This window comes from Hemiscyllium ocellatum, unplaced genomic scaffold (genome assembly GCF_020745735.1).
Source record: "Hemiscyllium ocellatum isolate sHemOce1 unplaced genomic scaffold, sHemOce1.pat.X.cur. scaffold_775_pat_ctg1, whole genome shotgun sequence".
Taxonomy (NCBI): domain Eukaryota; kingdom Metazoa; phylum Chordata; class Chondrichthyes; order Orectolobiformes; family Hemiscylliidae; genus Hemiscyllium; species Hemiscyllium ocellatum.
In genome coordinates this window covers 91,417-111,682 of record NW_026869227.1, presented here as the reverse complement: position 1 = coordinate 111,682, position 20,266 = coordinate 91,417, and the positions used below count along the sequence as shown (strand labels likewise).

The following is a 20,266-nucleotide window of genomic DNA, read 5'->3' as shown; positions in this document are numbered from 1 at the left end:
CTACGGGGACAGTTTAGCACGGCCAATCCCACCCTAACCTGCACATCCCTGGGCACTACAGGGACAATTTAGCACGGCCAATCCCACCCTAACCTGTACATGCCTGGGCACTACGGGACAATTTAGCACGGCCAATCCCACCCTAACCTGCACATCCCTGGGCACTAGGAGGACAATTTAGCACGGCCAATCCCACCCTAACCTGTACATCCCTGGGCACTATGTGGACAATTTAGCACGGCCAATCCCACCCTAACCTGCACATCCCTGGGCACTAGGAGGACAATTTAGCACGGCCAATCCCACCCTAACCTGTACATCCCTGGGCACTACGGGACAATTTAGCACGGCCAATCCCACCCTAACTTGCACATCCCTGGGCACTACGGGGACAATTTAGCACGGCCAATCCCACCGTAACCTGCACATCCCTGGGCACTACGGGGACAATTTAGCACAGCCAATCCCACCCTAACCTGCACATCCCTGGGCACTACGGGACAATTTAGCACGGTCAATCCACCCTAACCTCCACACCCCTGGGCACTACGGGGACAATTTAGCACGGCCAATCCCACCCTAACCTGCACATCCCTGGGCACTACAGGGACAATTTAGCACGGCCAATCCCACCCTAACCTGTACATGCCTGGGCACTACGGGACAATTTAGCACAGCCAATCCCACCCTAACCTGTACATCCCTGGGCACTACAGGACAATGTAGCACGACCAATCCCACCCTAACCCGCACATCCCTGGGCACTACGGAACAATTTAGCACGGCCAATCCCACCCTAACCTGCACATCCCTGGGCACTACGGGACAATTTAGCACGGCCAATCCCACCCTAACCTGCACATCCCTGGGTACTACGGGACAATTTAGCACGGTCAATCCACCCTAACCTGCACATCACATCCCTGGGCACTACGGGACAATTTAGCACGGTCAATCCACCCTAACCGGCACAACCCTGGGCACTACGGGGACAATTTAGCACGGCCAATCCCACCCTAACCCGTACATCCCTGGGCACTACGGGGACAATTTAGCACGGCCAATCCCACCCTAACCTGTACATCCCTGGGCACTACAGGACAATGTAGCACGACCAATCCCACCCTAACCTGCACATCCCTGGGCACTACGGAACAATTTAGCATGGTCAATCCCACCCTAACCTGCACATCCCTGGGTACTACAGGACAATTTAGCACGGCCAATCCACCCTAACCTGCACATCCCTGGGCACTACGGGGACAATTTAGCACGGCCTATCCCACCCTAACCTGCACATCCCTGGGCACTACGGGACAATTTAGCACGGCCAATCCCACCCTAACCTGCACATCCCTGGGCACTACGGGACAATTTAGGACGGCCAATCCCACCCTAACCTGCACATCCCTGGGCACTACGGGGACAATTTAGCACGGCCAATCCCACCCTAACCTGTACATCCCTGGGCACTACGGGGACAATTTAGCACGGCCAATCCCACCCTAACCTGCACATCCCTGGGCATTACGGGACAATTTGGCACGGCCTATCCCACCCTAACCTGCACATCCCTGGGCACTACGGGACAATTTAGCACAGCCAATCCCACCCTAACCTGTACATCCCTGGGCACTACGGGACAATTTAGCACGGCCAATCCACCCTAACCTGCACATCCCTGGGCACTACGGGGACAATTTAGCACGGCCTATCCCACCCTAACCTGCACATCCCTGGGCACTATGGGACAATTTAGCACGGCCTATCCCACCCTAACCTGCACATCCCTGGGCACTACGGGGACAATTTAGCACGGCCAATCCCACCCTAACCTGCACATCCCTGGGCACTACGGGGACAATTTAGCACGGCCTATCCCACCCTAACCTGCACATCCCTGGGCACTACGGGACAATTTAGCACGGCCTATGCCACCCTACCCTGCACCCTGAGGAAACCCACGCAGACACGGGGCGTGGAGAATGTGCAAACCCCACACAGACAGACTGCTGCCCTGGGCACGAATCAAACCAGAGATGTTTGGGATAAGTTCCAGCGGGCAAGTAGAACACCCCTCAGCCCTCGGGGAATGTGTGAGAAGGTGGGATCGGTGGGTGGCTGGGTTTGGGAGCTGGGTGGGTGAGTGTGTGCGATGTGGTACTCCTGCACACCCTCCCCCCCTCTCTGATGCCCACCGGTAGCATCCTCAATGAGCGACCAGCCCGTCTGCGTGATTTTGTCGTCCCAGCTGACGTTACTGCTCTGCAAGACCTGGCTTGGTAGATCATTTCGTGGAAGACGAACATGTTCCCTTCCATGCCTGCCTGCAGATTGGGGTCCAAATTTTTACTTTTTGGGAAAAACATCGAACGTGCATGCCACCTCAATTGCGTGTGCTCACCTCCAGTCCTGTGAGTAGTTAGGGCCAGTTCCTGTGACTACCTCGGACAGACGTCAGAGGTCGTTTCTTTACTCAGAGAGTAGTGGGGGTGTGGAACAGACGGCCTGTTACAGTAGTAGACTGGCCTTCATCAGTCAGGGCACTGAGTATCGACGTTGGGACGTTATGTCGCAGTTATCCAGGGCGTTGGTGAGGCTGCGCTCAGAGTATTGGGTTTGGGTTCGGTCACCCCCCCCCACAGGAAGGATGTTATTCAACTGGAAAGGGGGGAGGGGGGAGAGGGGGGAGAAATGTACAGGGATGTTGCCGGGACCCGAGGGTCTGAGTTACCGGGAGAGGTTGGACAAGCGAGGGCTGTTTCCTTTAGAGACTGTGAGGAGGGGGGGGACCTTACAGAGGTGTGTAAGATCACGAGGGGCGTGGACAGGGTGAAGGCACTCAGTCTTTTTCCCCAGGGTCCGGGGGGGAATCGAGGGCTAGAGGGGCAATGGTTTAAGGGGGAAGGGAACCCGAGGGGAGGAGCAGTTTTACCCAGAGGGTGGTGCGGGTGTGGGACGAGCTGCCAGGGGAAGTAGTTGTTGTGGGGGGGACATTAACAACATTTAGAAGACATTTGGATAAATACACAGACAGGGAAGGGTATGGGGCATGTGCAGGGGGATAGGGGGTTACCGCGGACGGAATTGGAACACAGATTCTTACCGTGCAGGAGGGGAGCCACGTCCGTACAGGGACAGGTCAGGCGGGAACCACTCCCTGAATCTTCGAGGGTCACCTGAACCGAACCAAGAAACAAAGGTGAACTGGGAGGACTGGCCACTCCCCTTGCTGCCGTTAAGCCAAGCTGTTTCCGGAACCCCGTCGACACCTCTGCCTTTACAACCCCTCTTGTCACTGAACAAGAAACACTCAGGGGCCAAATGACTTTGTTACGGTGGCCGCACCGGTCACACCGCGGTCTCCTTGCTCCTGTTAAAGTGAGTGTGTGACAAGGTCGGGGGGAGGTGGGGGTGTAGACTATCTCTCAACAACCCCGCTCCCCACCGAAATCTGTTGTAAAGGGGCGGTTGGGTGACATGAACATAACACAGTCCAGGCCCTTCGACCCGCGAGGCTATGCTGAGCTTCTATCCCACTCTAAGCTCAGACTGACCTCCATATCCTTCGTTATACCATCATCCATGGGCCATGGATGTTGCTTAAATGTCCCTCATGTCTCTGAGTCTACTCCCCTCACTGCCGAGAGTGCATTCCACTCCCCACCCACTCTCTGTGTATTGAACATCTCCCCGAAACCTCCCTCCAATCACCTTCAAGTGAAGCTCCCTGGTGATGGCCATTCCTTCCCTCTCTGCCTATCCACTCTACCTGTGCCTCCTACCATCTTGTACACCTCTATCAAGACATCTCCCAATGGGGAACGCCCTAACTCCCTCAACCTTTCCCGGTCAGACCAGCCCTCCCAGTCCGGGCAGCGTCCTGGTAAACCCCCTCTAGCCCCCCACTAAAGCCTCCACATCCTTCCTGCGATGGGGCACCCAGAACTGAAGACAGTGTTCGAAGTGGGGTCTGTTAGAGCTGCTCCCTAGTCATGCCCAGTGTTGGATATTTCCGAAATCCCAGGACACTCTGGGACTGCTGGCTGGCGATGTGGTCGGTACCTGTAAGCTCTCTTTGCAAGACAGGACTCACTCTCTGCGTAACGATACAGTGTACGCCCTCAACCTCACAACAGAGGGGGAGTGGGCTCATCAGGGTGGGGTATGTGCAAGGGGGAGCTGGACGGGGGCGAGAGAGGGGTCAGGAAGGACGGACAGGGTGCGTGCTGAGAATTCTGTCTCTGCTTAGCAAGGCCCACTGGGGGACGTGGGGGAGAGAAGACGGGGTGTTGACTCCAGGACATTACTAACGATGTTCCCCCACCCTCCTGCCCCGCGCCACCTCAGATCTGGGTGAGCAGCGCCCACAATTCCAGTGGCTATTACGCCATCGATGGGGACGAGTCCCTTCAGGCTGACCACTTCAACACCAGGCTGAGTTTTGGCGACGTCCACACGCTGTGGGCCAGGACGGGCTACCTGGGATTCGTTCGCAGGACGGAACTCACTGAGGCCAGCGGGGGTAAGTGACGCACACCAGGACACACCACCCTGCGCCCACCCGCACACCACATCACCACCACGTAACGGTGTCTGCTCCCTCAGTACTGGCCATCCCACAGCACCCGCTCCCTCAGCACTGACCCTCCCACAGCACCCACTCCCTCAGCACAGACCCTCCCTCAGCACCCGCTCCCTCAGCACTGACCCTCCCTCAGCACCCACTCCCTCAGCACTGACCCTCCCTCAGCACCCACTCCCTCAGCACTGACCCTCCCACAGCACCCACTCCCTCAGCACTGAACCTCCCTTAGCACCCACTCCCTCAGTACTGGCCATCCCACAGCACCCGCTCCCTCAGCACTGACCCTCCCACAGCACCCGCTCCCTCAGCACTGACCCTACCACAGCACCCGCTCCCTCAGCACAGACCTTCCCACAGCACCCGCTCCCTCAGCACTGACCATCCCTCAGCACTGACCCTCCCACAGCACCCACTCCCTCAGCACTGACCCTCCCACAGCACCCACTCCCTCAGCACAGACCTTCCCACAGCACTCACCCTCCCACAGCACCCACCCTCCCATAGCACCCGCTCCCTTGGCACTGACCCTCCCAAAGACCCCGCTCCCTCAGCACTGACCCTCCCTCAGCACTGACCATCCCACAGCACCCACTCCCTCAGCACTGACCCTCCCACAGCGCCCACTCCCTCAGCACTGACCCTCCCTCAGCACTGACCCTCCCTCAGCACTGACCCTCCCACAGCGCCCACTCCCTCAGCGCGGATGAGTTTGGGTATTCAGTGATACACTATGAGTGTCCTCTACTACAGATCGACACGATGCACTTTACGTAGTTGGAGCTCTTGACGAGACCCTGGAGTTACGAGGCCTTCGGTACCACCCAATCGACATTGAAACCTCTGTGTCCCGGTCTCACAGGGGCATCGGGGAATGGTGAGCAGGTCAACGCTGCGTCTTGTGGGAGCGATGGTGGGCCACCCACTGTCTCATGGGAAAGGAACCGCACCCACGCTCTCCAATCTCTCACTCTCTCTCTGTCCCCATCTGTCACTCACTCTCTCCGTCCCCCTCTCCATCCACCTCTCTCTGTCTCTTTCTCTCCCTCTCTGTCCCCCCTCTCTTTCTGTCCCCCTCTCTCTGTCTCTCTCTCCGTCCCCTCTCTCTCTCTCTCCCCTCCCCTCTCTCCCTGTTCCTCTCTCCCTGTCTTTCACTTGCTCCCTCTCTGTCACTACTCTCTCTGTCTCTCTGTCACTCTTTCCTCTCAGTCTGTCGCTCTCTCGCCCTTTCTGTCACTCTCCTTCTTTCGCACTCTCCCTCTCTGTGTGTCGCTCTCTCCCTTTCTCTCTGTTGCTCTCTCTCCCTCTCTCTCTCCCTCTCTGTTGCTCTCTACTTTTCTGTCTGTCGCACTCTCTCTGTTGCACGGTCTCCCTCGCTATTGCTCTCTCTGTCTGTCGCTCTCTCTCTCTGTTTGTCATGCTCTCCCTCTCTATCTCTTGCTCCATACCTCTCTGTTGCTCTCTCCCTTTCTGTCTGTCGCGAGCTCTCTCCCCCTCTCTGTCTGTCGCACTTTCTGTCTATTGGTCACGTTCCCTCCCTCTATCTGTCACATGCTGTCTCTCTCTGTCTGCCACGTACGCTCTCTCTACCCGCTGCGCATTCTCTTTCTATCCATCACGTGCTCTCTCTCTGTCCGTCGCTCGCTTTGTCTGTTGCTCTCTCTCTCTCTCTATTGGTCGTTCTCTCTCTCTCTCCCTTGCTGTTGCTCTCTCTCTCTCTCACTGTTGGTCTCTCTCTCTCACTGTTAATCTCTCTCTCTCTCCCTCGCTGTTGCTCTCTCTCTCTCTCTGTTGCTCTCACTCTCTCTCCCTCGCTGTTGCTCTCTCTCTCTCTCTGTTGCTCTCACTCTCTCTCTCCCTGTTGCTCTCTCTCTCTCGCTGTTGATCTCTCCCTCTCTCTCGCTGTTGCTCTCTCTCTCTCTCCCTCGCTGTTGCTCTCTCTCTCTCTCTCTCCCTCGCTGTTGCTCTCTCTCTCTCTCCCTCGCTGTTGCTCTCTCTCTCTCTCCCTCTCTCTCACTGTTGCTCTCTCTCTCTCCCTCTCTCTCGCTGTTGCTTCTCTCTCTCTCTCTCGCTGTTGCTCTCTCTCGCTGTTGCGCTCTCTCTCTCTCTCTCTCCCTCTCTCTCGCTGTTGCTCTCTCTCTCTCTCGCTGTTGCTCTCTCTCTCTCTCTCTCTCGCTGTTGCTCTCTCTTTCTCTCTCTTGCTGTTGCTCTCTCTCTCTCTCCCTCGCTGTTGCTCTCTCTCTCGCTGTTGCTCTCTCTTTCTCTCTTGCTGTTGCTCTCTCTCTCTCTCTCTCTCTCTCTCTCGCTGTTGCTCTCTCTCCCTCTCTCTCTCTCTCTCTGGCTGTTGCTCTTTCTCTCTCTCTCTCGCTGTTGCTCTCTATCTCTCTCTCTCTCGCTGTTGCTCTCCCTCTCTCTCTCTCTGGCTGTTGCTCTTTCTCTCTCTCTCTCTCCCTCGCTGTTGCTCTCTCTCTCTCTCGCTGTTGCTCTCTCTCTCTCCCTCGCTGTTGCTCTCTCTCTCTCTCTCTCTCTCCCTCGCTGTTGCTCTCTTTCTCTCGCTGTTGCTCTCTCTCTCTCCCTCTCTCTTGCTGTTGCTTCTCTCTCTCTCTCTCGCTGTTGCTCTCTCCCTCTCTCTCTCGCTGTTGCTCTCTCTCTCTCCCCCTCTCTCTCGCTGTTGCTCTCTCTCTCTCTCTCGCTGTTGCTCTCTCTCTCTCTCTCTCTCGCTGTTGCTCTCTCTCTCTCTCCCTCGCTGTTGCTCTCTCTCTCTCTCGCTGCTGCTCTCTCTCTCTCGCTGTTGCTCTCTCTCTCTCCCTCGCTGTTGCTCTCTCCCTCTCTCTCTCGCTGTTGCTCTCTCTCTCTCCCTCTCTCTTGCTGTTGCTTCTCTCTCTCTCGCTGTTGCTCTCTCCCTCTCTCTCTCGCTGTTGCTCGCTCTCTCTCCCCCTCTCTCTCGCTGTTGCTCTCTCTCTCTCTCTCGCTGTTGCTCTCTCTCTCTCTCTCCCTCGCTGTTGCTCTCTCTCCCTCTCTCGCTGTTGCTCTCTCTCTCTCTCTGGCTGTTGCTCTTTCTCTCTCTCTCTCGCTGTTGCTCTCTATCTCTCTCTCTCTCGCTTTTGCTCTCCCTCTCTCTCTCTCTCTGGCTGTTGCTCTTTCTCTCTCTCTCTCTCCCTCGCTGTTGCTCTCTCTCTCTCTCTCCCTCGCTGTTGCTCTCTCTCTCTCCCTCTCTCTCGCTGTTGCTTTCTCTCTCTCCCTCTCTCTTGCTGTTGCTTCTCTCCCTCTCTCTCACTGTTGCTCTCTCTCTCTCTCCCTCTCTCTCGCTGTTGATCTCTCTCTCTCCCTCTCTCTCGCTTATGCTCTCTCTCTCTCTCTCTTGCTGTTGCTCTCCCTCTCTCTCTGGCTGTTGCTCTTTCTCTCTCTCTCTCACTGTTGCTCTCTCTTTCTCTCTCTTGCTGTTGCTCTCTCTCTCTCTCCCTCGCTGTTGCTCTCTCTCCCTCTCTCTCGCTGTTGCTCTCCCTCTCTCTCTGGCTGTTGCTCTTTCTCTCTCTCTCTCGCTGTTGCTCTCTATCTCTCTCTCTCTCGCTGTTGCTCTCCCTCTCTCTCTCTGGCTGTTGCTCTTTCTCTCTCTCTCGCTGTTGCTCTCTATCTCTCTCTCTCTCACTGTTGCTCTCCCTCTCTCTCTCTGGCTGTTGCTCTTTCTCTCTCTCTCGCTGTTGCTCTCTATCTCTCTCTCTCTCACTGTTGCTCTCCCTCTCTCTCTGGCTGTTGCTCTTTCTCTCTCTCTCTCCCTCGCTGTTGCTCTCTCTCTCTCGCTGTTGCTCTCTCTCTTCTCTCTCTCTCGCTGTTGCTCTCTCTCTCTCTCTCGCTGTTGCTCTCTCTCTCTCGCTGTTGATCTCTCTCTCTCTCCCTCGCTGTTGCTCTCTCTCTCTCTCTCCCTCGCTGTTGCTCTCTCTCTCTCGCTGTTGCTCTCTATCTCTCTCTCTCGCTGTTGCTTCTCTCTCTCTCTCGCTGTTGCTCTCTCTCTCTCTCGCTGTTGCTCTCTCTCTCTCCCTCTCTCTCGCTGTTGCTCTCTCTCTCTCCTTCTCTCTCGCTGTTGCTCTCTCTCTCTCTCGCTGTTGCTCTCTCTCTCTCTCTCTCTCCCTCTCTCTCGCTGTTGCTCTCTCTTTCTCTCTCTTGCTGTTGCTCTCTCTCTCTCTCTCTCTCGCTGTTGCTCTCTCTCTCTCTCTCTCGCTGTTGCTCTCTCTCTCTCTCCCTCGCTGTTGCTCTCTCTCCCTCTCTCTCGCTGTTGCTCTCTCTCTCTCTCTGGCTGTTGCTCTTTCTCTCTCTCTCTCGCTGTTGCTCTCTATCTCTCTCTCTCTCTCTCGCTGTTGCTCTCCCTCTCTCTCTCTCTGGCTGTTGCTCTTTCTCTCTCTCTCTCCCTCGCTGTTGCTCTCTCTCTCTCTCTCTCTCTCTCTTGCTGTTGCTCTCTCTCTCTCTCTGTCTCGCTGTTGCTCTCTCTCTCTCCCTCGCTGTTGCTCTCTCTCCCTCGCTGTTGTTCTCTCTCCCTCGCTGTTGCTCTCTCTCTCTCTCCCTCGCTATTGCTCTCTCTCTCTCTCGCTGTTGCTCTCACTCTCTCTCCCTCGCTGTTGCTCTCTCTCCCTCTCTCTCGCTGTTGCTCTCTCTCTCTCTCTGGCTGTTGCTCTTTCTCTCTCTCTCTCGCTGTTGCTCTCTATCTCTCTCTCTCTCGCTGTTGCTCTCCCTCTCTCTCTCTCTGGCTGTTGCTCTTTCTCTCTCTCTCTCCCTCGCTGTTGCTCTCTCTCTCTCTCTGTCTCGCTGTTGCTCTCTCTCTCTCCCTCGCTGTTGCTCTCTCTCCCTCGCTGTTGTTCTCTCTCCCTCACTGTTGCTCTCTCTCTCTCTCCCTCGCTATTGCTCTCTCTCTCTCTCGCTGTTGCTCTTACTCTCTCTCCCTCGCTGTTGCTCTCTCTCCCACACTCCCTCGCTGTTGCTGTCTCTCTCTCTCGCTGTTGCTGTCTCTCTCCCTCTCTCTCGCTGTTGCTCTTTCTCTCTCTCTCCCTCTCGCTGTTGCTCTTTCTCTCTCTCTCTCTCGCTGTTGCTCTTTCTCTCTCCCTCGCTGTTGCTCTCTCTCTCCCTCCCTCGCTGTTGCTCTCTCTCTCTCCCTCACTGTTGCTCTCTCTCGCTCTCTCTCTCTCGCTGTTGCTCTCTCTCTCTCTCTCTCTCGCTGTTGCTCTCTCTCTCTCCCCCTCGCTGTTGCTCTCTCTCTCCCTCGCTGTTGCTCTCTCTCCCCCACTCCCTCGCTGTTGCTCTCTCTCTCTCTCCCTCTCTCTCGCTGTTGCTCTTTCTCTCTCTCTCCCTCGCTGTTGCTCTCTCTCTCCCTCCCTCGCTGTTGCTCTCTCTCTCGCTGTTGCTCTCTCTCTCTCCCTCACTGTTGCTCTCTCTCGCTCTCTCTCTCTCTCTCTCGCTGTTGCTCTCTCTCTCTCTCTCTCCCTCGCTGTTGCTCTCTCTCTCTCCCTCACTGTTGCTCTCTCTCGCTCTCTCTCTCTCGCTGTTGCTCTCTCTCTCTCTCTCTCTCCCTCGCTGTTGCTCTCTCTCTCTCTCGCTGTTGCTCTCTCTCTCTCACTGTTGCTCTCTCTCTCTCTCTCTCTCGCTGTTGCTCTCTCTCTCTCTCTCTCGCTGTTGCTCTCTCTCTCGCTGTTGCTCTCACTCTCTCTCGCTGTTGCTCTCTCTCTCTCTCGCTGTTGCTCTCTCTCTCTCGCTGTTGCTCTCTCTCTCTCTCGCTGTTGCTCTCTCTCTCTCTCCCTCGCTGTTGCTCTCTCTCTCTCTGTTGCTCTCTCTCTCTCTGTTGCTCTCTCTCTCTCTCTCACTGTTGCTCTCTCTCTCTCGCTGTTGCTCTCTCGCTGTTTCTCTCTCTCTCTCTCTCGCTGTTGCTCTCTCTCTCTCTCTCGCTGTTGCTCTCTCTCTCTCTCTCTCGCTGTTTCTCTCTCTCTCTCTCTCTCGCTGTTTCTCTCTCTCTCTCTCTCGCTGTTTCTCTCTCTCTCTCTCTCTCTCGCTGTTGCTCTTTCTCTCTCTCGCTGTTGCTCTCTCTCTCTCTCTCGCTGTTGCTCTCTCTCTCTCTGTTGCTCTTTCTCTCCCTCCCTTGCTGTTGCTCTCTCCCTCCTTCGCTGTTGCTGTCTCTGTCTGTTGCTCCCTACCTCTTTGTCTGTTGCTCACCCTTTCTGTCTGTCACACGCGCTCTCTCTCTCTCTCCCGCTCCGTCACTCTCTCTCCCTCGGTGTCGCTCTGTCCCTCTGTCTGTCGGTCTCACTGTCTGTCGCACTCACTCCCTCTATCTGTCGCACGCTGTCTCTCTCAGTCTGCCTCGTCCGCACTCTCTATCCGCTGCGTGCTCTCTTTCTATCCGTCGCGTGCTCTTTCTCTGTCCCTCGCACTCTCTGCCTGTTGCTGTCTCTCTGTTGATCACTCTCTCCCTCTCTCTCTCCCTCTCTCTCTCCCTCTCTCCCTCCCTCTCTCTCTCTCTCTGTAGAGTGTTGGGGGGAGTGTTGAGGGGGGTGGTGATTGTTGGGGTTGGAGCGGATCCACACAGAGTGGGAAGGTGTTGGAGCGTGTGTGACATGACTGACTCCCTCTCTCTCTCTCCCTCCCCCCGCTCTCCGTCTCCTCCCTCTCTCCCCCCTCTCAGCGCCGTGTTCAGTTGGACCAATCTGCTGGTGGTGGTGGTTGAGTTGGACAGTTCGGAACAGGAGGCCCTGGACCTGGTGCCGGTGGTGACCGGGGCGGTGCTGGAGGAACACCAGCTCATCGTTGGCGTGGTGGTGGTGGTGGATCCTGGGGTGGTGCCTGTGAACTCGCGGGGGGAGAAACAGCGGATGCACCTCCGGGACAGCTTTCTGGCCGATCAGCTCGATCCCATCTACGTGGCCTACAACATGTGATTGGCACAGGGAGCAGGGGAGGGGGGCTTGTACAGTATCCTGGTGGTCCTGCGGGGATTTGGGGGAGGTGGCGGGGGGGGAGAATCGGGGCGGTCTGACGTATTGGACAGTGGGGTCAAACAACCCTGAACCACCCCCCTCCCCCAAACACCTTCCCACCCGCCCCGTGTAGCATAACGCTGATCCGTACATTTCACATGGTCAGGAAATAGTCAATAAAGCTCATCATCTCTCACACTCTCTCTCTCTCTCTCTCTCACACACACACACACACCCTCTCTCTTGCACACTCTCTCCCTCTCTCTCACCCCCTCTCTCATGCACACTCTCACGCTCTCTCTCACACTCACACGCACACACTGTCTCACGCGGACACTCTCCCACGCACACACTGTCATGCATGCATTGTCTCTCACGTATGCACTCTCATGCGGACACTCACTCTCACGCATGCACTGTCATGTGTACACTCACTCACTCTCACACGTACACTGTCATGTGTACACTCTCACACACACGTGCACTGTCATGCGTACACTCACCCTCACACACACGTGTGCACTGTCATGCGGACGCTCACTCACACACATGTGCACTGCCATGTGTACACACTCTCACACACATGTGCACTGCCATGCGGACACTCACTCTCACACACACGTGCACTGTCATGCGGACACTCACTCTCACACGTGCACTGTCATGTGTACACTCACTCACTCTCACATGTACACTGTCATGTGTACACTCTCACACACACGTGCACTGTCATGCGTACACTCACCCTCACACACACGTGTGCACTGTCATGCGGACGCTCACTCACACACGTGCACTGTCATGCGTACACTCACTCTCACACACACACGTACACTGTCATGCGGACGCTCACTCACACACACGTACACTGTCATGCGGACGGTCACTCTCACACACACGTGCATTGTCATGCGGTCACTCTCTCACACGCATGCTGTCTCTCTCTCGCACTCTCTCCCTCTGTCTCTCTCGTGTGCACGTATTTGTATGTAGTCCGTTCAGCTTTTGATCGGGCAAATGTGGCTTAACTCTGTTATCATTCCTCATCGGACCCTGCACAGATGTGGAGTGAAGTCAGACCGTTAGCATCAAAGGCAGCCATTTTGGGACATGGTCATGCTCCATCGCTCACCACCTGACAGTCCTCCGGCCCGCATGAGTTACGGAGCCTGACACTTATATCCTCATGGATAGATATACACACGCACACATGTGCATGCACACACACGTACACACTCAAATATGCACACAAATTTATACACGTGCTTGCACACGCTAACAGGCGCACAGAGGTGTGTGTTCAGTCGTTTCATGCGGTTTGGAGTGGGGGGGTAGGGTGGTGGTGTGGGGAAAGGCGAGATTGGTCTCCAACCGGGAAGGGAAGGTTAGGGAACACCTCTGCACCTTTCCTCTTGCCCTAAGCCTCCACCCCCACCCCACCCCCCGAACCCTGCGGGGAAACCAGAGACTTTCTTTCTTCGGGACTTCAGTGCTCGTGCATGTTGCAACCAGGCGGCGGTGTGCCCTGAGAGCTCCCGAATTCTTCGCCACCCACCGGTCCCCGTGCGACCAGGCGTTATCTGACTGCTCTGGCGGACTCAGGCAGGACTGAGCGCTACTGTGTCCACGTGTGAATCAGTCTCTGATCACCAGCTAGTCCCACCCACACGTCTGTGTGCGCAGCCTGTGGGCATGGTTCACGTGTGTTTTGTGTGTGATCCGTGTCTATGTGCATGGACTGTGTGCGTTTTCTGTATCTGTGTGCATGGACCGCGTGTATGTTCTGCATCCGTGTACGTGTTCTGCGTCTGTGTGTGCGGACCGTGTGTGTTTTCTTTGTCCATGTGCGTGTTCGGTGTCTGTGTGCGTGTTTTGTGTGTTGGACGTTATGTTTTAACTTTGTGCATGCCATCTGTGTGTTCTGTGCCCATGTGCATATTCTCTGTGTAGTCCGTGTGCCTATTCTGTGCCTGTGTGCTTTTTCTGCGTGTGTAGCCCGTGTGCCTGTTCTGTGTCTGTGTGTGGGGTCCATGTGCCTGTTCTGTGTCTGTGTGCATATTCTGCGTGTGTAGTCCGTGTACCTGTTCTGTGTCTGTGGTCTGTGTGTGGGGCCCATGTGCCTGTTGTGTGTGTGCATATTCTGCATGGCCTGTTCTGTGTCTGGGGTCCATGTGCCTGTTCTGTGCCTGTGTGCATATTCTGTATGTGTAGTCCATGTGCCTGTTCCGTGTCTGTATGTGTGGTCTGTGGGTGGAGTCCGTGTGCCTGTTGTGTGTGTGATATTCTGCATGGCCTGTCCTATGTCTGTGTGTGGGGTCCGTGAGCCTGTTCTGTGCCTGTGTGCATTTTCTGCGTGTGTAGTCTGTGTGCCTGTTCTGTGTCTGTGTGTGGAGTCCGTGTGCCTGTTGTGTGTGTGCATATTCTGCATGGCCTGTTCCGTGTCTGTGTGTGGGGTCCATGTGCCTATGTGCATATTCTGTATGTGTAGTCCATGTGCCTGTTCCGTGTCTGTGTCCGTGGTCCGTATGTGGGGCCCATGTGCCTGTTGTGTGTGTGCATATTCTGCATGGCCTGTCCTGTGTCTGTGTGTGGGGTCCGTGTGCCTGTCCTGTGTCTGTGTGTGGGGTCCGTGTGCCTGTCCTGTGTCTGTGTGTGGGGTCCGTCTGCCTGTCCTGTGTCTGTGTGTGGGGTCCATGTGCCTGTCCTGTGTCTGTGTGTGGGGTCCGTGTGCCTGTGTGTGGGGTCCGTGTGCCTGTCCTGTGTCTGTGTGTGGGGTCCGTCTGCCTGTCCTGTCTATGAGTGTGGGGTCCGTCTGCCTGTCCTGTGTCTGAGTGTGGGATCCGTGTGCCTGTCCTGTGTCTGTGTGTGGGGTCCATATGCCTGTCCTGTGTCTGTGTGTGGGGTCCGTCTGCCTGTCCTGTCTATGAGTGTGGGGTCCGTTTGCCTGTCCTGTGTCTGAGTGTGGGATCCGTGTGCCTGTCCTGTGTCTGTGTGCAGAGTCCGTCTGCCTGTCCTGTGTCTGTGTGTGGGGTCCGTCTGCCTGTCCTGTGTCTGAGTGAGGGGTCCGTGTGCCTGTCCTGTGGCTGTGTGTGGGGTCCGTGTGCCTGTCCTGTGTCTGTGTGCAGGGTCCGTGTGCCTGTCCTGTGTCTGTGTGCGGGGTCCGTCTGCCTATTCTGTGTCTGTGTGTATGGTCTGTGTGTGGAGTCTGTGTGCCTGTTGTGTGTGTGCATATTCTGCGTGGTCTGTCCTGTGTCTGTGCGTGGGGTCCATGTGCCTGTTCCGTGTCTGTGCGCGTGGTACGTGTACATGTGTATGCCCTGACACATTGTGCACGCGTACATTCAGTGAGCTACTCCACACAAACATTTTGTCCCGTGTATGCGAATGTGTTCTGTCCTATCAGCATGTCCACATTCTGTGTTGGCGTTGTCTACGTCTACATGCGGGCGCTTTCTGTTTCTGCGCGCACCTTCCGTACACGCGTGTTCTGTGTGTTGCGTGTGCGCACAGCCAGGCACAGATTGTTGGCGTGCTCAGTGTGTGTGCGCGCACAGGCGGCATACGTTCCTGATGCGTGTAGGTATGTTAACAGAGCCTGCATGTATTCCTGCGTGTCTCAGTTCTATGTGGTGCCTGTCAGTGCTGGGGTGGGTGAGTGCACATCGGGGTGACCCTGTGTCTGCGCTGCCCGTGTGCACACATGTACAGTCTCTCTGCGTGTACCTGTTGGTGTGGAGTCCCAACTTGTATGGGGAGTGGACTTGCCTTTGGTCTCCATCTATCCCTCTCTATCTCTCTCCACTACTTCCGCTGGGTTTGTCAAGTGTTAGGCCCTGTCTCTATGTACATAGTCTATATATAAACGACGTATTGATATTTACACATATAGTGACCTGCAGCACAGTAGGAGATTGCTTGGGGGGCCTGGGAATTAATCCTATGTGTAGAATATTCATAATAGTCACTGCTGCATGTGACTGTCTTGCAATGGTCACAACATCTTGCGAACGTTCAAAATCCATAATGGCGGCGAGGACGATCCTGGGTGTACACAGTAAGCCTTGGGAGACAAAGTTCCAAGAGGTACTGGAGGAGTGGGGGTTGTGGGTCGTCGGCCTGATCCAATCCAATCCAATCCAATCCTTCAGTCCGACGTCCCACAGTTGGATCCATGTGGGGTTTCCCTAAAGCTTCCGAAGATCATCTCGATCCCATCTCAACTCCCAGGAAATGGAGGGATGGGGTTGTGGCGCAACCGGACAGAGGCGAGAGGAGGTTCCTTCTGTGTGTTGAATGGTCTGGTTCATTTCCATTAGCGTCAACCCGCCCCCGACTCCATGTTGTCGCCTCCATGTCCGTTTCCTCCTTTTTGTACAATGTGTGATAATCGATGTGTTTTTTTCTCTAAGAAAACATTTCAACGGCTAGAAACAAGATTAAAATTAAAGGCTTTTATTTTTGCTGCAACCGTTGCCCGGACAGGGGTCACTCACTCCTGCGCCCGCCGTGTTTTCTGGGAGCGCAAAGATGGGCGGGAGGGAGGCCGGGGTGAGGAGGCACACCGCAGGCACGTCCGATATCCCCGTGCACGCCAGGGCTTATTCCGGACGGGAATTGTGTGCCGCCAACGCCATGGCATGGCTGACGTGGGTTGGGTGGGGTGTTGCAACCCTGTGACCCAGTCGCCTCGTCTAGAGGTGCCGTTAGGTTGGCACGTGCGCAGTCCTCTTTCAACCGCTCGGCATGCGTCGCTCTTGGCGTGTGGCCGCCGCTGGGGAGAGGGCGCACTTCCCCATTTTTCTCCCCAGCCGTCGCGGCAGCCATCTTGGCCGCCCATCGTCATCGCTCGCCCCCATGGAGAGGAGGTCTCCCCTTGTCGTCATTTCGATATAAATGGCCTCGTCGTTTTCGAAAACCCGGTTCGGAGGCGGTGATGATGCCGATTGCCAGGAAAGAAATAGAACTGGTGCCCCTTTGGGACATTTTCAGAAAAATAACCACTGAAAGGTTGTAAACGCTTCAGTTTTACCCCCCAATAGGGCTGAGGGGGTATTAAATACTATTTTGGAGCAGCTTCAGTCGAGTGAGGTTTGGTTGAATTAGTTTTCTATAGGCCCCATTGTATTCCCCTTTCCAGCCCCTTGGCGGTTGACGCTTGAAAAAGCGCGGGAACCGCCCTTCGCTTCTTTCCCGCCTTCGCCGCTGGCTAACGGGTGACGATGGATCCATCTGGCCAATAGGAAGAGGCCGCTCCCCGCTCCGCCCCCACGTGGGCTTCGACCAACCGGAAGAGCCTGTGCAGCGACGCCCAATGGGCGCGAGGCGGGCGGGGCCACGTCTAGGCGGATCCACCAATCGGAGAGAGGGGGGGCGTTCACCAATGGAGAGAGGCTGTTACGGAGCGCCCACGTGGGGTGCCCGACCCAATGGGCGTCGCCTCGCGGGGGAACGGGACACGCTCGCCCTGCCCCCACGTGGGGTGACCGACCAATCGGGAGTGACCTCCGCCTAACAAGGTTGGTTGGGCGGGCCACTCGCAGGCACGGACCAATGGGAGGGCCAGGGGCGGATCACGTGCTACGGGCGTGGGTGAGACCGTTGCGTCGGTTGGGATTTGAACTTTTGAACCGACCTTTTTTTTTAAATTTGCCGCCATTCGACTATTCCTTCCCTCTCCTTTCCCCCCCCCCAAAACATAACATTAATTTCGGGATAATTAACGAAAGAAAGATATTTAGATAATTATTTCCAAATATTTGCCCCTGGGGAGGGGGGGGAAGGACCCATGCCCCATTTTGGAGATAATTGGCCTTTTGCCACCTCCATACCTTCCCCCAACCCCAAGATAAATAATATTCCTCACGAGTTATCCAATATGTCTGTTTTGGCATTTATTTGGGTTCTTCTTTCATTCTTGGGGGGCTTCGAAAAGAAATTGGCGTTGTCCTTGACCCTTGACCCCCTGGGTTGACCTCCAATTCCCTTGACATGAACCACGCTGCACACCCTCTCAACCCATCTCCCAAACCCCGACCACCCATTTGACCCCCCCCCCCCACCCCCGAGCTCGTAAGTGAAACACCCTGGTGCGGCGGGTGTGTTTTTTTTGGGTAGGGGTGCGGCGTTTGTGGTAGGGCTTGACCTCTGACCTCCCGCGACAGCCCTCCGACACCGCCCCATTTCATCTGTAATGTCCTGCCCCCACCACCCCCGCACAAAACAAAACCTGCCTGCCACCCCACCTCCCCCAAAACCGGTGGGGTGGCCGCCCAGTCGAAAATAAAACGTCGCCACCTTCCCTCAAGTCAAGTTGGCACTCCCGAGATGGGGAGGGGTGCTTGTTGACTCTGGGCTGTGCTGTCCTGCCATGTTTTCTCTCTTACCCACCCCCCTCCTCCATTCCACAGACATTCGCTCCCTGCCCCCTGACCTCCAGTCAAGATGTCTAACTTCAGCAGGTAGTCCACCCTTATCAACGGGGTAGAGGTGACCTACCCCTTGACTCTGTCCCTGGTGGAACACAGAGCCAAGCCACCGTTGATCGAGTTGACCTTCCCTCAACCCATCCTGATTAGCATCAAGCACCCTTTTTGTGCCCCTTCAGTCCCAGATGAGGTAGATTTGAATCTTCCCTTTCTACGCACCCATGCCCCCTTTGACCCATCATCATCAACCCCTGATTCCTGCCCTCCTCGTGGATGGGGTAGAGTTGAACTTCGCTTGATGTCTCCTTGCTGACCTTCATACGTTGCGTATCCCCTCAGGTGGGGCAGGTTTCGTACCCAGTGAACCCAGATGGGATAGAGTGAACCACCCACACACCCCCCCCGAATTTTGACTTCCAAACACTGACCATCTTCATCAATGGGGCAACCCTGCAATTTGCCCCATGATGGTGCACCTTCAAACTCTAGCCTTTCCCATCGCTGGTGTAGAGTTGAGGCCCATCGCTGTTGACCAATCCCCTCCCCAAACGCCCACTCTCCCCTCACTTGGGGTAGCGTTTGCCCTCCATGACTGTTCTCCTCCAAACTCTGACCCTTCCTCACAGATTGGGAGAGAGTTGACGCCACAAACCCACATCTCTCTCACACTCTCCCTGGCTCTGTTTCAGATAAGACAGAATGGAGGGGAGGTTGAACATCTCCTGGTCACATCAGTCTGGTAGAGCTCTTTCAGTTCAAAGGACAGGTGGGACACTGCCTTCGAGCCCCCTGCGTACCACACACCACTCCACCCCTAGTGGGGGCAACTCTGAGTTGGTGGGGTAGGGAAGGGTGAGGAGGTTGGTGCTCCCCTCCAGCACCTGTTGCCCCTCATCCATTTGGGGAGAGGGGTTGAGGAACCTCTGCAAGTTGCCGGGTTCCATCTTGCACACTGCTGCTGGGGGAAGTTGGTGGAAGGGAGGGAGTGTCAGAAATTGGGGGTGGTGGTAGGTGTTGGAGTGACGAATCACCGAGGAGGGGGCTGCCTCATTCCTCCCCACCCCACCCTACCTCCCAGGACAGTGTGGAGCTTCTCAAGTGTGTGTGTGTGGGAGCCAGTCACCCCCTCCCCCCGTCCAGGGAGTGTTCCCTCAACCCCCCTGACCCGTGCCTTGTCGATGGTGGGACAGGTTTCAGAGGGAGGGAGGGGTGAGATGGGGAGTTACTCTCTGCAGGATTCCCAGCCTCTGACCTGCTCTTGTAGCCATAGGGTTGATAAGGGGCTGGGTCCCAGTTCAGTTTCTGCTCAATGGTAACGCCCAGGATGTTGATAGTGGGGGAAGGGGGATTCAGTGACGGTAACGCCATTGAACATCAAGGGGGCGATGGTTAGAGTCTCTCTCTCTGTGCTAAATTGTACCCGTAGGGCCCAGGGATGTGCAGGTTAGGGTGGGATTGGCCGTGCTAAATTGTCCCGTAGTGCCCAGGGATGTACAGGTTAGGGTGGGATTGGCCGTGCTAAATTGTCCCCGTAGTGCCCAGGGATGTGCAGGTTAGGGTGGGATCGGCCGTGCTAAATTGTCCCGTAGTGCCCACGGATGTGCAGGTTAGGGTGGGATTGGCCGTGCTAAATTGTCCCGTAGTGCCCACGGATGTGCAGGTTAGGGTGGGATCGGCCGTGCTAAATTGTCCCATAGTGCCCAGGGATGTGCAGGTTAGGGTGGGATTGGCCGTGCTAAATTGTCCCGTAGTGCCCACGGATGTGCAGGTTAGGGTGGGATTGGCCGTGCTAAATTGTCCCGTAGTGCCCAGGGATGTGCAGGTTAGGGTGGGGATTGGCCGTGCTAAATTGTCCCATAGTGCCCAGGGATGTGCAGGTTAGGGTGGGGATTGGCCGTGCTAAATTGTCCCCGTAGTGCCCAGGGATGTGCAGGTTAGGGTGGGATCGGCCGTGCTAAATTGTCCCGTAGTGCCCAGGGATGTGCAGGTTAGGGTGGGGATTGGCCGTGCTAAATTGTCCCCGTAGTGCCCAGGGATGTGCAGGTTAGGGTGGGATTGACCGTGCTAAATTGTCCCGTAGTGCCCAGGGATGTGCAGGTTAGGGTGGGATTAGTCAGGGGTAAATGCAGATTAATAAGGAAGGGGGTAAGGATTCCTCTTCTGAAGGTCAGTGTGGACCTGTTGGGGCAATTGGCCTTTTTCCACACTGCAGAGTCTCTGATTACTCTCTCCCTCCCTCTCTCTCTCTCTCTCGCTCTCTGTTTCTCTCTCTTCACCCCCAATATGTCGATGTGACCCCT

The 20,266-nt window shown here is 55.9% G+C and overlaps 2 protein-coding genes across 2 annotated transcripts in view; one reads left to right on the top strand and one right to left on the bottom strand.

Moving 5' to 3' along the window:
* LOC132814269 (disco-interacting protein 2 homolog B-A-like) overlaps nt 1–11,559 on the top strand; it is a gene marked incomplete at its 5' end in the record, with an annotated part of 24,611 nt that extends 13,052 nt beyond the window's left edge. The window contains 3 exons of the mRNA XM_060823456.1: nt 4,351–4,525; nt 5,339–5,462; nt 11,250–11,559. Of these exons, the coding sequence (XP_060679439.1) occupies nt 4,351–4,525; nt 5,339–5,462; nt 11,250–11,502 (552 nt within the window). The remainder of the gene's footprint in view (nt 1–4,350; nt 4,526–5,338; nt 5,463–11,249) is intronic.
* On the bottom strand, nt 5,472–7,000 carry LOC132814264 (zinc finger CCCH domain-containing protein 13-like; the record flags this gene model as incomplete). Its single annotated transcript, XM_060823450.1, has 3 exons — nt 5,472–5,514; nt 5,913–5,986; nt 6,935–7,000. Coding segments are annotated over 3 exons (183 nt in total), but the record flags the coding sequence as incomplete, so codon positions are not given.
* Nucleotides 11,560–20,266: the final 8,707 nt, after the last annotated feature.